General features: G+C 44.2%; 3 protein-coding genes across 4 annotated transcripts; 1 reads left to right on the top strand and 2 right to left on the bottom strand.

The window, feature by feature from the left end:
* Positions 1-651: 651 nt before the first annotated feature.
* Positions 652-17106, top strand: rassf4a (Ras association domain family member 4a). Of its 2 annotated transcripts, none has more exons than XM_084709324.1 (11): positions 652-773; positions 6412-6480; positions 6800-6875; positions 13297-13418; positions 13723-13808; positions 14634-14827; positions 15355-15456; positions 15566-15617; positions 15837-15958; positions 16252-16349; positions 16631-17106. In XM_084709324.1, the coding sequence occupies exons 2-11, from the start codon at positions 6428-6430 to the stop codon at positions 16698-16700; spliced, it is 975 nt and encodes a 324-aa protein (XP_084565450.1). In that variant the 5' UTR covers positions 652-773; positions 6412-6427; the 3' UTR covers positions 16701-17106. The 2 variants fall into 2 exon arrangements, with proteins under 2 accessions (XP_084565450.1, XP_084565451.1); XM_084709325.1 differs by lacking the exon at positions 652-773 and adding an exon at positions 5805-5947.
* LOC146268260 (uncharacterized) lies at positions 3750-5732 on the bottom strand. Its single transcript, XM_084709327.1, has 4 exons — positions 5624-5732; positions 5199-5328; positions 4952-5032; positions 3750-4411 (listed from the first exon to the last, which is right to left on the bottom strand). The coding sequence occupies exons 1-4, from the start codon at positions 5691-5693 to the stop codon at positions 4303-4305; spliced, it is 390 nt and encodes a 129-aa protein (XP_084565453.1). The 5' UTR covers positions 5694-5732; the 3' UTR covers positions 3750-4302.
* On the bottom strand, positions 9367-10686 carry LOC146268259 (uncharacterized). Its single transcript, XM_084709326.1, has 2 exons — positions 10518-10686; positions 9367-10201 (listed from the first exon to the last, which is right to left on the bottom strand). Exon 2 carries the CDS (start codon positions 10198-10200, stop codon positions 9709-9711), a length of 492 nt encoding a protein of 163 aa, XP_084565452.1. The 5' UTR covers position 10201; positions 10518-10686; the 3' UTR covers positions 9367-9708.
* Positions 17107-17408: the final 302 nt, after the last annotated feature.

The raw sequence follows: 17408 nt of genomic DNA, 5'->3' as shown, positions 1-17408 counted from the left end.
ACCTATAATTAACCGGAGAGGACAGGAGACGAGAGGATGACAGTAGCTTGAGAAAGAGGATAACAATCTCAATATTTCCAGTCTGCTTCCTCATTCATTCTCACTCGTCAGTATTTCTTCCACAGGGATGTGCTCTGCCACAGTCATATCCTCAGAAACAAACTGTTTTCCGTGGAGGAAGCAGTCTGACTGCTGGAACAACCGACTTCCTCTGTATGTTCATCAGCTCCTGCCCTACATAACTCACACACACACACACACACACACACACACACAGGCGTGCAGACACACGCACACACATTTCCTAAGGTTGTGTTCTACTTGCAACTTTTAGGTAGGCTAGTTTTGAGATGGCATCCTCCAAGGTTCCAAAACAGGATGCAAAGGTTACATCTTTAAAGTGAACAACACCGTCCCCTCCTTGTCTTCCACACGTGAAGAGAACCAAAAAACTTCCTTCAGGAAATTGTAAGAAGAAAAAAAAACATTTTCTCGTGAGACTGTAGCAGGTTACAATAATAAATCCCATAGATGAGAAAGATAATTGCAGTCGGGCTCCATAAATCCCGCCCACAGACACACTGATTGGGTTTGGCTTATCAGTGAGCTTCGCCGTTCGCTTCTTCGGCTGCCACTCACTCTCATCCCTGTTCCAAGACTGTCTCCTGAAACAACCCCTCGGGGTCCAGAATGCGTGAAGACTGATATACGTGCATTTCAAATCGAACACCAGAATACGTTGGGACGACAATTTATATTCTCCCTCGGTGATGGTAAGTTCTTGTTTACAGTTCCTAGGCTGCAATTATGTTTAGGCTAGGTTTGTTAGGTTAATAATTTTTTTGTTGCGTTGTAGCGTACCATCTTGATTTGAGCTCAATTTTGATTGCATGCTCCGATGCCTAATGTTGAAATTGTTTAATGTGCGTTGCGCAGCCTTAAAGCTATAAAGTTGACTGGGACCAAAGGTGGAAGTAAGGACTGTACGTCTATAGTGACCTAGTTAACCGTCACAAAAAACCTTTCATGCCGAAATGAGTTAATGAATCGCTCTGTTAATAGTTAACATTGTTAATAACTCTCCTATCATTTTCATGTTTTCTGAACCACTCAGCCGAAACAGTGGGCTACACAAAAGACTGAGCAGGCTTCAGCGCACTCTCTCACCCTCCCTCTCGCTATCTCTCTCTCTTTCTCTCTCTCTCTCTTTCTCTCTTTATATCTCTCTATCTCTATCTTTCTTACACACTCTCTCTCTCTTTCTCTCTCTCTTTCTCTCTCTCTCTCTCTCTCTCTCTCTCTCTCTCTCTCTCTCTCTCTCTCTCTCTCTCTCTCTCTCTCTCATTCTCTATCGTACTTTTCTTCACTTTGCCGAACCATATTAATGTACATCTTTTAATTTGTATTACATTTTTCGATGTTGTGTGTATCTAGCGTCTCGGACAGCGTCTTTACAGCACTTTATGGGGACGAGCTGGCCGCAGCTGCACCTGATGTTTTGTCATTTGTATGGATCTCGGTGTCATTGGCTAATACGTAAATTATCTGAAGCTGGCAGAGGGTCCCTTTGTCCTTGTCCACAGAGGAAGCGAATAGAAAAGAATAGAATACTATAGAACTTCCATCCCCTCTTACAGTAGTCACCATGACTCACAGCCCACCAAGAGCTTCCCAAAACCTCAGGCTTGATGCTCATTATTCCATTCTCATGAGGAGAATGTCAGTCAGTCCCAAATGGTCTGTGCCACCCTGTCCGTTTGCAATTTCATTAGAGCTTTATGTCTGGAAGCCAGGTGCCCCGGCTAAATAATTCATATCAAGGGTGACAGACCGATGTGCTTATGGAATATTCATACTGCCCTTACTGTTTATGAAAATGTATTATTCTGCTATGTAATTATCGACCTGTCTGAATCAAGCTGGGTTACACTCGCACGCCAGGTATGGCAGTCAGATTCAGCAGTCTCCATTGTCAGCCTGTCTTTAGGGGGTCAGAGGTCACTGAGCTAAATGCTGTGATTTAGGTCGTCACTGAGCTGGGCTAATGGATTGACCTCACCTTGGATGTCCTGTCGACTGCTTCGCCCCAGAAACATGGGTGATGGTCTGACTCTAGAGCTAACAGAACCTAGTGAGGGATTCTCCCAAAAAGAGGAACAAATGATAGCAAAGACAACTAGACACACAGCTCAGGAATTCTCTAGTTAAAATAACAATAATTTCAGAACCAGTATCTTCGCATTGTATTGACCTTGTATTGTATTGAGTCTATCCAAGCAGCGATGAGTGTAAAATCTAAGATAACTCATTCGCAATTAATTAGGATTGCATTTGCATGTAGAATTTTGTCCCTGCTCCTGCTAGTAGAAATAAACATTTAACAGTAGCACTCTTTTCCACTAGGTGACAGTGTCATTCCATAGTTGTCATTCCATAGTTTTTCACATAAGGTCCTCCCATTTTGTTACCCTCTCTTCTACAAACCCCCACCCATCTCTTCAACTCCCCCAATCTTCCTTCCCCCCCTCCCGTCCTCCTCTCCAACGCCTGGTCTTTGCATTAAATGGTCCGTGACTCTCTCGTCAGTTAGCCCTCATTGCAGGTCTGAACAGGAGAGCTGTAGTATTAGGTAACTATTCTCTAGATGTAGACCTGCATGCTGCAGGGTCACACTGGGTGAAAATAATATGGTGGCATGCATTGTGTGTGTGTGTGTGTGTTCCTCCACTAACCCCACCAAAAGCCTCAGTATCACCCTCTGACCACTGACACATGAGTAGCCCTCTACCTCTGAGTGAACAGCTTGTGGTTCTGTTTTCTGACTTTACACACAAACCTCTCATTCCAGCCTCACCTCTCACCTCTACTTGTCCCCTGTCTCCACCAGCCTTCCGTTCCTTCCTCCCACTCTTCTTCTCCTTTCCTCCTACGTCTCTCCTTCCCCTCTTCTGCTCTTCTCATGACCTCCATCTCTAGAGGAGGGGATCCCTCAATTCATGTATGCTCCTGACCTTTCTTCAATTTCTTTATAGTCATTGAGAGTATTTCCAAAGTATGATTTGAGAAAGTTTCCAGTTTCTCTCCTCAGTCCTCCTGTCCCCCTGTTAGACCCAGTAGCCGATATTGAATGGACAGTGACTCTCCTGGCAGTTTCTTTCTTTCTGCCACCCTCAGAGCAGGTAAGGACAGGACGGATGCATGAGGCAACCATGCTCTGAACACACCTGTCTGTGTCACAATGGGCGAAGTGAGTGCTCGGGTGTCTACTCTGTGCCCCGTGTGTCCCAGTTCCCATTCACTTTGCTCCCTTTATGCCCATATTTAGTAGAGCTCAGTCACATGGTTTACAAGAAACCTCACCACCTTGCTTTGTTTTTTATATTTCATCCAGTGATTTTCCATCTCACATGCACACACACACGCACACACACAAACACATAAACACACGCACACTACTTTATACCACCTGAAGATGCACACATCTTTAGCTTCCAATATAAATGGTCGCAATTATTTCCTATGCAAAAGATTCCAAAAGATCAAAGAAAACCAATCAGTTTTTGTGTTTAGACAACCAAGAGACCCTGTTCGGCAATGAAGAGGTGTGACTGTGGGATAATAGTGTTTGTTCCTGACTACTAGCTTATTCGTGTACTGTTTGTACTAATGTACTTTTTTTTCTGACCTCTCACATCCTGGATAACCCTCCTTCATTCATAGCAGTAAGAGATTATAAACAGAGCACACACTATAGAGAAAATACATTGTTTTATTACAAAATTGCATGATATAAAAATACCTTCCTTCATTCTAAGCAATAAGAGATTATAGACAGAGCACGCACTATAGAGAAACATTAAACAACACCCAAACATTAAACAAGGTATAAAATTGTAAATTCACACAATGTCATCTTTGTAAATGACTACAGGCTCAATGAGTTCTGTTCACCACCCAGCAGTGAATTCATCAGTCATTGCATCTCCTGGTCTCAGCTGAACAGCTTTTCTATCAAGACCTTTTTTGAGAGAGCTCAATGCATGGGCATTGCCAAACAATGTATGTAAAGAGAAGCTATAATGTAGCTTTGGAAGTCATTGATAAGTTACTAAATGTATTACTTTATCAGATCTTTCCTATCCAGCCTGAGACTAGAGTACCGAGTCTTTCTGACTTCCATTGAAGCTGTAGTTCCCTCAGAATAGGCCCATGGAAGTTGTAGTGTATCAGGCAGGATCGGCCTGGGGTGGTTGTAGTTTTTCCGGCTGGATAGGCCTGGGGTAGTTGTAGGTTTTTGGAGTCTCAGGATGCAGCGAGCCGCCTAGCTTGACCTTTCTGCTTCTTCTGTCTAGTGCCCTGAATCCTTTTCCTCTTCAGACACCTTGTCTTGTTCAGACCACTCCTAGTAACCCTAAGAACACACATACACACAAACTTAATACACAATTCATTGTTGGTGCTTATCTTTAGATAAGGGGCAGTTATTAATGAGGCAATGGTGTAGGCAGATAGGTAACATTAAGACTTTTCTGCTTGTCAAGTAAAAGTGCAGCGTGGGTTTTAATTTCATACAAACAGTTTCTAGTTTTTAGTGTGTGAGTGGATGAACATTTTACATACATATGACCAATATTGGACGGATATTAAAAAGACGCGAAACATGTTGTTGTGTGTGTTGATTGTAGTGCCCTTGTAATGGCAGGGTAAAGTGAAAGTGAAGTGAAAACATTCAATGCAACTAGACACCAAAGTTGGAAACTTAGTGTTTGTGCTGCATGTGTTTGTCTTCATGGCTGCTAGCTGGATATCTAATCAACTTTAAGCGTATTTACATTGTGTATTTATTTAATTTTATTTACACTCTGTAAGTGTCAAATCTAGTATGTGTCTATCTACAGCGTGTGTGTGTGTGTGTGTGTGTGTCAACCACCAACCATAGTGTGTCTCTCACCTCTTCCAGCAACGAATCAGTCGTTTCCCCAGACGTCCTGTTGGATTCACACAAACTTGTGCCCTGTTCCTCAGAACCACACTGAAACACAGACAAACACACATTATCACCAGCTTTTTGAACGTTCATTATGTCAAGCAGCCTGGAGATTCAGCTTCAATGTGCAAGTGTATGCACACGCATGTTTGACTGTAAATATATATAGTGTGTATTTTTTGTACCTGCATGGGTGCGTATGTGTACTCACATTATTTCATCGTTGTCACAGGTGGGACTACTGAGGGTGACTGCAAGGTCTATCATAGGTCTTCTGACTGTCATCTGTGTCTTCGGGCATTGACACCTCCCTGGCACAAACGTGCTCTCTGCATCCTCCACTGTAAACACACAAAACGCAAAGGAAAGCAAATATAAAAACGCAGGTCCTCACAGGTGATTTAGACGCTGGATTATACTGTACAAGCTCTTGACTGAAATTTAGAATGTAAGCTATCAAGACCGGCAAAAAGAAAGATAAAGATCAAGAGAAGGTAAAGGGGTACAAAGTTTGATATGTCAGAGAAAGTGATGGTCTGTAAAAGATAGTTACAGAGTGAAGGTGTAAACAGACAAAAATGAATCCATAGAGATAAAAAAAAAGAGATTTGGAGACAAAGATCGAAAGTGGCTTACCTGTGACCAGTAGACAGCAGAGACTCAGGGTAGCGAAGCGAACGAGAAGAGAAAGGAAATGGAACTCCATACTGACTGCTGAGCTTGAGACTGACTGAGCTCAACCGCTTATGGCTCTGTTTTATACCCACAAGCTCCTCCTCTTCGAGACTCTCTATACTGGAGTTTCCAATCTCTCCGGAATTCCCCCACTCTCCAGCTCCAAAATACCTCAGGAAGAGGCATCCTTAGTCAGGATTGTCAGGATCATGGCTGTCCAGGACCAATTTTGTTGAAGGCAACTGCAACAACAGTTTGTCACCGGACATCCCCATCTTATCCAAGGTCGTAACGTCATATTGTCCACCATGGGCCATTTTGTGGTGCCTTTTAATACAGCAAAACTTCCCTGCCTGCACAACAACCTGCCAAATGCAGACATGCACTGATTTCTTCCTAGGAAATGCTGGTGGTTAATTGATGTTATTGAAATGTGCCATGAATGGACAATATCAATGTTTGTTTGTTTGATTTCTTATTGTATCAAGGTAAAGGGTATTGTTTCTGATCTGGCACAGTGATCCTTCTCTGGAGCCTGAAAGAGACTTCTTTGGCTCAGTCTCTCGGGACATGTGATTTATTCTCAATCTACCGGTTCTGAATGATAGGGGTCACAGTCAAAGTGAAACTGCTTAGCGAGCTACGACCAATACCCGAAATACCCCCCAGGACTATGCCATATTGTTTTGATAATAGTTAATGTATGGCTCTTGACATAACATTTCAAATGACTGTGTTGTGTTCCCCAGCTGTGTGTCTGTCAGGATGGCTGCAGGCCAGATGTTTGTGAAACTAAACCAGGAGAAGATCATTCCTAAGTGAGTCTGGTGCTGTCAAGTGTTAACAGCTCTTCTTTACACTGCTCCATGTTTAATGCACTTCTAACTGTTGTGGATAGAAGGAGGGGGGTGTTCAGGGGGGTAGTAGAAGTCTGAAAGGACGTGGCTGACATGGCCACCACTTGACACATATGTGAAGGTGACCCAGTGGAATATCTTTTCATGGGGCCAAACATTTTTGTTGATGACCCTGGTTGTAGATATTGGAGGATCATTGATTTGTTGTAGACTTTCTGGAATGGTTAACCCAGTTCCCTTGTTTGTGTGCTGATGTTGTGTTCTCTGTGTTTCTGTCTAGGTCAGATATCCTGACTCTCCTGAGGACCTACAACTGTTACCATGAGGGCAAGAGCTTCCAGCTGAGAGCCAGAGAGGTAGGGGGGATTAGAGCCGACTCACCCAAAAACCTCAGTCTGCCCATGGAATGTTCTGGAAACCTTTCTGGCTGGCTGTTTGTGAACGAGCGGCCAGTGGCTTCCAGCCAATGTGGTAATGAAACAAAGGACTGTGGCCAGTTTCACAAGTGCGTGGTGTAGTGAGTGTGTCTGCGTCTCTCAGCGGTTTAGGGCCACGACTCCCCTGACTGGTTAATCGCATCATCTAAGGTTGTTAATGAGGTTAAACATGACATTTTATTCATTTAGCAGACACTTGTATAGTGCATATAACAAGTACAGCAAATGTCCTAGGACCAGAAGGGCACAGATATAACAATATTTCAGTGGTTGGGATAAAATAGTGCAATTAGAACTCACAGCCTCTGGATCCCTAAAACATTAGTTAGTTTGTAAGAGCATGTGTGTAGGTACAGGAAGTGCCAGGTAAATTGAGATACAGTGAAAGTTCAGAAATTGCAAGTGGAGTTAAGTAAACATTGAGAGCAGTTAAACCGGCTGCTCTGATTAGCAGTTCTTGTGGAGTTGAGAATCTTAACTATGTAGCACAAGAATATGGGCTCTATGTAGCTTCTGGAGACAGGCATGTATCTGTGTGAGACAGGAGAAAGAATACTAAGGTGGTGTGATTTGGACAAACTGATGTTCTGAGGTTTTTGGACCTATTTTTTATTGGACTATGTGGTCAGGAGTTTCCCCTTACTGAATGTATGTATATATGGTTAACCAGATAGAGAATGAGTATCATAGTTAATATGTGTGTGTGTGTGTGTGTGTACAGACTCCCGCATGCAGACACCATATTAGGTCATGGCTCTGGGGGACTTCCCGGGAATTTGGTACTGACCAAAGAGATGTGACATCTACACAAACACACACATGCACATGAACACACACTCACACATCAACACACACCAACAAGGGGTGTGCCTGATTTGAGAACAGAGCATTGACCTTTAAGTTAGACAAAGACAGATCCAAAGACACAGACACACAGAAACACACAAATACAGGCCACTGGTTTGGACAATGAACTTGACGGATGCTTTGGTGAACTGGCCTTCGGACCACTGACCAAAAGCTTGACGGTTTGTGTGTGTGTTTGTAGGAGCACAGATACGTTCATAATATTGCTCAAATGTATAGAACAGGATGCCAGAGTAAGGTCAAGAACCAGGATGAGGAACAAAGGAGCCTTAGACTCCTGCCTTGTGACCCCAGCAGTCCAGCAGAGAGACAAGGATGCCCCTTCCCCCCTTATGGGAATCATACCCCTTTCACTACTAGAACCACAGTTTGTTTGGTCTGTATGAATTGGGTTTAAATCATGTCAGACCAAATTATACTAAAACTACAACATGCAGGATAATTACAGTGTTCATTCCAATACCAAATTAACAATTCATACCAAATACTTACATATTTCATACACTGGACTGACATCAGTAAAATCAAAAAGGTCCTGGTGCTAGTGGGAGTTTTGATGTTGGGAACTTGGATCTCTGCAGTTGCAGCAGTGACAAGACCTCGTCGCTGATTATTCCCTGAATGAGGAAGAGAGTTTTGGAAAGACAGTCAACCCCCCCCCCCCTCCCCCCCAACTGTGGACACACCCTGCTTTTGCTTTATGTTGTTGTGAGTTTGTGTCAGTCAGGTGATGTGCTGCTGTCAGGGTCTGGTGCTGCAAGTCAACTGTCAGCCAACCGCCCAAAGGTATCATGGGAGTGACTCATGTTGACACACACACACACACACACAGATAGACAGAAAGAGAGGGACACACAGACAAGGTGTGCTTCCCACGGTGCATATGGGAGGGTGTGTGAGCGTTGATGACTCTCTCAGGTTCTCATGTGACTTAGCACATCAGAGCATCACAGATATCCTTTTATCTAGCACACCTGTACATCACTGTAAAACTCACCTGTAAAACTTTCACTTTAATTTTTAGTAACAATAATTGAACTAAATTCTCACATTCCATCGTTCTATCCATGCGATTCTATGTCCTCAACCTACCTATGTGATTCGATTTTATAAGCATAATGCAGACATGCAACCCCCCAGAACTGCAGCAGATGACAAGCACTTCCATATACCACTAGAGGGCAGATGACAAGCACTTCCATATACCACTAGAGGGCAAATGACAAGCACTTCCATATACCACTAGAGGGCAGCATGGAACTATAATTCTGTCTTCTGGTTCCTTGTTCCCTCTACTCACACCTCCATGATTCTGCTTAGGCTCTATCCAAATCTTTGTTCAACAAGTTCAGTTGAGTTAGTGGGTTATTGGTACTTAATAATATGTTAATTCATGGAAGTCGATTTAGATATTATCATTAAAATTATGATATGTTAATTTAAACACTTAATTTAATGTTTTTCAAGCGGTGTGTTTGAGGTCGTCTGTCATAGTTTGCGAAATATCATATTTACAATTAGAGCACAGAAAACTCAAGTGGCATGACTTCTGAATGTTTTTATTACAAAATTTAAAAAGATTCACTAACTAACATCATTGAAGAATGTAAACAAGAAGACAAAAGTCCAGTGCAAAACAAATAAATACAACTCCTCCTGCTCATAGTGGATCTTAGGTTCCTCTGCTCCATCAAAGTCCAGTTCCAACTTCCAGTCACAGTCTTCATTTTCTTCACCAAACTCCTCCCATTACAGGTGACAGGTTAACTGCCTCTCCTTGTAAGGAAGACCTTTCCTGCCTGATATCTGGACTTGTCGTGCCAAGAGACTTCCAGTCAGACTATCAGTTTATGAGGACTTGCTGATTTCGGGTCCCGGCTCTGAATCACAGCACCCACAGAGAAGCGGCCAGGGTCGGACTCAGACACGGCTCTCCACAGATCCTTCTCAGAGTCTGGGTCTGGTTCTGGTTCTGTCCAAACAGCCAGTCGACCGGGTCCCCAGTGCCTCTTTCTCTGCCCTGCCACGGTGTCATCTCCTCAGGCCTGGCTAGACTGAGACCAGAGGCTCTGGGAGTCCGGTGTGTGTGGGGATTACCGCGTGGCAGTGAAGCCGAATTACAGTGTCTTCCCTGGGGCTTGGAGAACAGACGGATGGAAGGCACTTTCTGAAACCTGACTGGGCCACAGGTAGAGGATAGCATTGGGCAGGAGGCCAGAGCCTGTATACTGGTCATGTATTCGTCCTGGGACTGTGAACTGGAGGAAGAGGAGGGGGAGGAGGGGTGGGTAGGGACCCCCAAGGCAGCTGAGTCCTCCAGGGTCTCCGTGATGGTGGGCAGCAGGTCCAGAGACAGGAGCAGCCGTCTGTGTTTCATTCTGTGCAACAGAGAGAGGAGGGAGAGCAAGGTGAGAGAGGGACTGGTGTTCACGCTCAAGCTCAATATTACTCTGTCAAATTAAGTAGTTTGAAATGTAAGGCTAAAGACAACAAATGTAGCTCGCGTACCATGTTTAATAGGGTTAAGGTTAGCATTACATTATTAGTTAATTAATAAACTAATAAGGCTGTAATGTGACTACACATTAAACATTTGTACATTAGTACTACAGTCCAAAATAATTAAAGATGATTCCTGGATCAAGCGTTTTAGAGGTACAGGTCTGTTGTACAGTTCCTGAAAAGTGGACTCACCTTTTGTTTTAACGGTCCAGATAACTGATCAGTCCCACTGTGTTTCTCTGAATCTCGGTCTGCGGGAGCAGCAGTCGCGCTGTATTCTGTGCTTACGATCAGAGAGCTCTGTCTGCTCTGCCGGTTGTGTTGTGTGCGGATGTACTGCTCAGGGGACTGGCAGGAGCTTTTATGTGAACACACAGTGACGGGGGGTAAGCCAAGGCTGAGGCTGCTAAATATAGCCCTCTGCTGACCTTGCTGAGGGAGTAACTGTGGGTGGGTGTGGTATGTGTGTGCAGAGGGAGGGGGTTACAGTGTGTATGTGTGTGTGTTCAGGAAACTCTGGAGTGGTGGGTTACCAAGGTTCAGTGGTGCAGCTGCTTTGACTGTTTACATTTCTGAACAATGAGGCCTTGGGAGCACACACAAAATACAAATACACACACATACATGGACACACACACACACACACATTTCACACAGCCGTACACACACAACTGGATTACACGTGCTCTTAAAAAATCACACCCAGAAAATCCCTGCAAACAAATTGCTTCATTTGGTCCTGACCTTTTTCTTCGCCGTCTTGTATAACAGTTGACACTTTTGCCTCTTTATAAAATAAATTATTATTATTGTATTTGTAATGCATTTATACTTAGGTACAATCTCAAAGAGCTACACTTTAGATGCTCTGAATGGGTTTTATTCATTCTAGAAAATCACTTTATTCATAGTTTTTTTCATTTCAACCTTTTCATGTTATGTCACCCATAGCGTCCACATCAACGAAATGATATAAATATCATAACGAATTCTATCATACATCCTCGATTAATTGGATTGAACATGAAAGAGCCTTGGAGGAAACAGGCAGAAGCCTATGATGTTGATTTAAGCCTATGTGACCTGTTATCGGCCCTGTGTCTGACCACATGACTCTCTTTCCATCTTGACTCACCCAGGATCTTACTCTTAGCCTTTAAGCACATTGGAGTTGACTTTGCCACCTGCTGTGTGTGTGTCTGGGATGCATGTGTGTGGGTAGTTGTAAGTAAAAGTGCGTGTGCACATGCAGTGTGTGTGTGTGTGTGTGTGAGTGTGTGTGTTTATCTATGCTCAGACCTAGGCAACCAGCCACTATCTGAGTTTATTGGGGGAGAAGGACAGATGGAATCTGGGGTTGTGGTGATGAGAAAGAGCTGATTCTGTGATGAGAAGGGTCAGAGCCAGGTGGTGTTGTGGCACAGCTTGGTGGTGTTGTAGCTACTGGGTGTAGCAAACCTTCTGTCTAGTGTTTTCTGAGCCTGGATGAGTACCAAGAGCAGCTCTTTCAATGGCTGGTCTGTCATTCCAAACATAACTACATAAATGGAAGATGCTGTATATATAAAATATGAGTGTAGGTTGTACCCTGGTCGTGGTCATTAATAGCGATAGTGTTGCTTCTTAGGGCCCCAGATTTCTGGAGACTCCCTGGGTAGGTACGGCAAGACTTTAGCTCAGGGAACAAGCTTCTGGTTCTTGAGTCAAACTGCAGTCAGTCCAACTGCAATCACAGTTGGGTTAGCATCCTAGCCCCCGCCATGTTGGTGCTCTCCTTCTCTATAATACTGCCTGATATAAGTTCATATACAGTGCTCAGCGTAAATGAGTACACCCCCTTTGAAAAGTAACATTTTAAAGAAAATCTCAATGAATGCAGGGCAGTATAGAGTCCCAGTGGTCTTCGTCTTTTGAAAGATGAAGACTGCTGGGTCTAATAATCTGGCATCATGAATTCACAGATGTACTGCTCTATACTGAAAGAGAATATGCTACCATCACTCTGTGCCCTTAGTCGTCGTGCACTTTTCCAACATGACAATGATCCTAAACACTCATCTAAGGCCACTGTTGGATTTCTGAAGAAGAACAGGGTAAAAGTGATTCAGTGGCCAAGTATGTCTCATGATCTGAACCCAATCAAACATCTATGGGAAATTCTGAAGAGAAAAGTTGAGCATCACTCTCCATCCAGCAATTTCGCCAGCTTGTTCATTCCATGCTTAGAAGACTTGGTGCTTTCATTAACAATCATGGAGGCCATACAAAGTACCAGATGTAGTCTACTTGTTGTGGGGTGTACTCATTTTTTGCATCACCCTAATTTGAGTTAAACTGAAAAATTGGTATCTTAAATTAAATTATTAACTTTACTTTCATGTTATAAGTTAAACATATGTCATGTTAAACTTAGTCTTGTCAACAGTTTAGTCAATTGTTTTGTGTTCATTGAGATATTGTTTGAAATGTTACTTTTTAAAAGGGTTTTACTCATTTACGCTGAGCACTTTAAATAGACGCATCGTACTGGGCCTTTGACTGGTATAGGACTGGAGTGCGTTGTGACTGGACTAAAAGTCCCATGACGTGTTCCTGGCCGGCAGGCACGCCTGCGTTCCATACGTGAGGTAGCCGCATCTCGTACGTGCCCTGCAGCAGCACCCGGGGAGCTGTGAGTCATGGCCGCCGCTCCGCTCAGACATGACCTCAGCTCTGGACGGTGGGGCAGGTTAGACTCCAGCCCCGTCCCTCCCAGACCTGAGGCTTTGATCTAGCGCCTGCGGTGCGGCCCACCCCGCACGTACGCTTTACACTGAAGCTGCTGGCTCCCCACCAGCAGGATATCCCCCTGATACTGGAATACTGAGGATTATTATTCTAGTGTGTGTGTGTGTGTGTGTATGTGTGTGTGTGTGTGTGTGTGTGTATAATGCAAATTACAATTCATATGTGTGTGTGTGTGTGTGTGTAGGAAGATGGAGAGCTGATTCTGGAGGGTTTGCTGAACATCTACTGGGGTCTTCGTAGACCCATCCGCCTTCAGATGCATGATGACAATGAACGATTCTGCTACGGCAGCCCAGGAGTCAACAGGTATACCGTCAACTCACATACACACACACACGTATTAGTAGACTTAGTACTCCTCCACCTCCTGTGCTTTCCTCCTACACGTGTATCAGATTAGGGTTGATTCAAGGTAACATCCGCAGTTTTATCTAGAATGAAAACAAGTCGTGAGAGAGCAGCTGTCCTACCCTTAGTGTTTAGGCAGGATTCCCAACTTTATAAATACAAGGTTATATGTACTGCACATATAACCCTAAAAATGGGCTCAATATTTTTTACTACAGTTTTGACTATCTTGACACTGCCTGAACGTAGTGTTGTTTTTCAGGAATGAGAGATCCCTACTGTCAATGCAGACAACATCAGAGTCCAACAACAACATACTGGGCCGAAGTAATGGGCCAGCCCGAACCAGTGAGTACCTACATGCACACACACACACACACACATGGGCCAGCCCTAACCAGTGAGCACTCACATGCAAACACATACACGTGACACCAGACAACTGGCAGATTATTGAGATTTGAGATTACAGATGAGTTGAATCACCTACATGTGCACACACCCACACTCTCTCTCTCACGTGCACACACACACACACACACACACATACAGACACACAACACACACACACACACGGTGAAGCCTACTCTGCCAGCCATGTCAACTGGCAGATTACTGAGATCTGAAAGGAGGTGAATCCTATCCAGATATAACAATACATAATTGAAAATGGTTCTTCTTGCTTTTCATATAAATGCTCTAACCACTGAGCTATACCCTGGCCTCGATTGTCGATTACTGATCATTGATGAGAAAGGCTGTCCTTTGTTTTTCCTGCCAGGATGGAGCATCATAGAACATTTTGTCTAAAAAGTCTGTCTTTCAAAAACCTTAAATGAGACGTTGTAGTCTGTGACCGGAGGGTACAGTGTAACTGCTACTAAACACACACAGGATGAACACCAAGTTTAGGTCACTTGATGAATGTACCAATGGGCAATACATCAATAGACGACTCTATTTCAGATTGCAGACTCTGGAAGCATTGAATTGACAGTCAGCCATCGGCATCAGCCGACAGTCATCTGATCATCATCTTGATCATTGTTGTCTGAAGCATAAGCAGAAATTAGCACGGAGGAATACGTCATCCGGTTATAAATACCTCAACCGTTTCAACTGACACGGTACGTGAGTCTGCAGACCAAACCGTGTGGGTGTGTGTCCTGGCAGTGGGGGGCAGCACGGCTGTGGAGGAGCAGCGAGAGGAAGAGGAGGAGGAGGAGGTGCCCCAGCTGCTCCGGACCAGGAGCGACGCCTCCTTCGTGGGAGTGCTGAGGAGGAGGCGCAAGAGCCACAGCGCCAAGGACATGCAGCGCCTCCGCACACACAGATACTCCATCAACGGACACTTCTACAACCACAAGGTAACACGCGCCCTGTCCGCCCGCGCGCACCCAACACACACGCGCAGGCGGGTCTCTCTGGTTGCTGACACATGACCAGGTGCAGAGAGGCCGGGGCTTCCTGTACGGATGTGACTGGGAGAATGATGAGTGCTTCACAATAGCCTGTCCTCTGGTCCGCTCATTACTGTCCTGTACTGTACATCTCCCAGCCCCGCACTGACCCCAACCCTCCAGGACATCGTGTGTGTGTGTGCGCGCGCGCGTGTGTTTATGTTTATGTGTGTGTATGGGAGAGCAGGAGAGAGAGTGCGTGTTATCAGACACACTGAGATGTGCTTCTAAAGGGCTGAGCTCCATGTTTTTCCTATGCCTCTGGGGTTTCCTGCAGTTAACGATCGAGGTGCCCTCCCCCCCTGCCCCCCCCTCCAGCCCTTTATACCCACTAACCCAGCATCTCTGACCAGATGCTGCTAATGAATGTGTTCTTTCCCATGGCATTAATCAAGTTTGTGTGTGTGTGTGTGTGTTCTCTTGATTCCCCTCAGACATCTGTGTTTACACCAGCCTTTGGGTCGGTTACAAACGTACGGGTCAATAGCACCATGACAACTGTCCAGGTCCTCAACCTGCTGCTACACAAGTTCAGGGTGAGCCAAGGGTCAGGGGTCAGGCCAGTACTGTATTGTCACCACGGTTGGAATACATGATTTCACATTGAGTACTACAAGTGAATATTCCAGTTTTTTGTGTCGGTAGGTGGAAAATCAAGCTGACGAGTTTGTTCTCTACATGGTGCACGAGACAGGAGGTAAGATCTCTTTGTGTGTTAGTGTCTGCATGCCTCCACATGTATTTATGCATATGTGTGAGTGTGTGAACTGTATATATGTGTGGGTCTGTGTGTATGTCTCTGAGTGAACTGTGTCAGTACACGCGTGTGTATGTGTCTGTGTGAAACTGTGTCAGTACGGACAGCACGGGTGTGTGTGTTGATGTCGCATTTCATAGATTGCACTTGGTCCTTCAGAGCGCAGCCAGCTGAGGGAGAGTGGGTACCCTCTGGTGTCTCGTGTTCTATACGGCCCCTGCGAGAAGATATCCAAGATCTTCATTATGGAGTCAGACCTGGGGGAGGAGGTCACACATGACGTGAGTCTCCTTCATCTCTCCAACCCCACTGCATTCTCAACCAACACAACCTCCATTTTGTTGTTTTGTCTGAATACATTTTGACAATTCCACAATACACTGCAGCAATAGACAGGGTAATTTTAGAAAGCTGAGTAAGAGCGACTTCCTGTTTAGGGTCTGTTGTAACAATGGGCTCTAGCAGCAAGCTCTATATTTATAGAGTTTCATTGTTGGGACCACAGTATTATTAGAAGAGAAACTACTGGAAAGTACTGCGTCATGTGAACATGTCTGAATTGATCTTTCCACAGGTTGCCCAGTACATCAAGTTTGAGATGCCTGTTTTGGACAGTTTTGTTGTGAAACTAAAAGAGGAGGAAGAGAGGGAGATCTCCAGACTAACCAGGAAGTGAGTATCTGTCTTCTGTAGCTAGCTAACAACACTGTGTGGTGAACAGTGGGAGTGATGCTGGAAGCTGCTCATCAGCCCTGTTAACCTCATTGTGTGTGTGTAGAAGTGAATTAATGTGAGTTAATGAGTGAAAGAGAAAGAAAGAAAGATAGTGAGAGATCAGAGATCAGAGAGATAGAGAGATAGAGATAGAGATAGAGAGAGAGAGGGAGAGGGAGTAAAAGAGAGAAAATTATATAAGAAGCCTACAGCTAATATGTCTATTTTCTTTTGTCCAGATATAGTGCTCTGAAGTCCATGATATTACAGCAGCTGGAAGGTGTCCCGGGCACAGCTGACCTGGTCTGAGAGTGTGTGTGTGTACGTGTGTGTGTGCGTGTGTGCGCGTGTGTGAGGGTGCGCACTTTTGTGCCAGTATGTATGCAAACGTATATGTGTGTGGTAAGAGTGTGTGGAAAATAACTATGCTGATGGTTGTACTACTGAAACATTTGCACACTTTGTCTTTCAGTTATAGTATTTTACTGTAGCAAATGTTACACATTTGTTGGCCTTTATAGTTACACTTACAGTAAAACCATAGTCTGCACCTGTGAACTTTGAAACGGTTATAAACTTGTCTTGTGCATTTATTTGACCTGTTTTTATATTTTACTCTAATAGTAGTCTTGTTACAGTATGTACAAAGGAAATATTCTCAAGTAGCAATATTTGTAATACAACAACATGAAATACATGTTTTTTGTACAATAAATCCCTTGTCCTTGTCGTGTTGTCCATCCATTAGTAAATTAACCTGTTTCTATTTACAGATTGGCAAAAGTATGTGCACAGTAAAAACTAAAACATCCACACTGACACACACACACTCATACACAGACACATTACACTAATGTAACAGCTTTTATTATTTCCTGTATTTACACAGTGACTGGACTAGAGTTGAGTATTGTTCTGTGAGTGACCCTTGCAGTCAGTCAGTTCTCATGAGCACCGTTGCTGTGTGTGTTTACGTGTGCTAATATGTGTGTGCTTGTGTGTGTATGTGTGTTCCCA

This window comes from Hypomesus nipponensis, chromosome 11, assembly GCF_054491055.1.
Source record: "Hypomesus nipponensis isolate SF chromosome 11, ASM5449105v1, whole genome shotgun sequence".
NCBI classification, from domain to species: Eukaryota; Metazoa; Chordata; class Actinopteri; order Osmeriformes; family Osmeridae; genus Hypomesus; species Hypomesus nipponensis.
The sequence above is the reverse complement of the archived record's forward strand: the minus strand, read 5'-3'. Positions and strand labels throughout refer to the sequence as shown.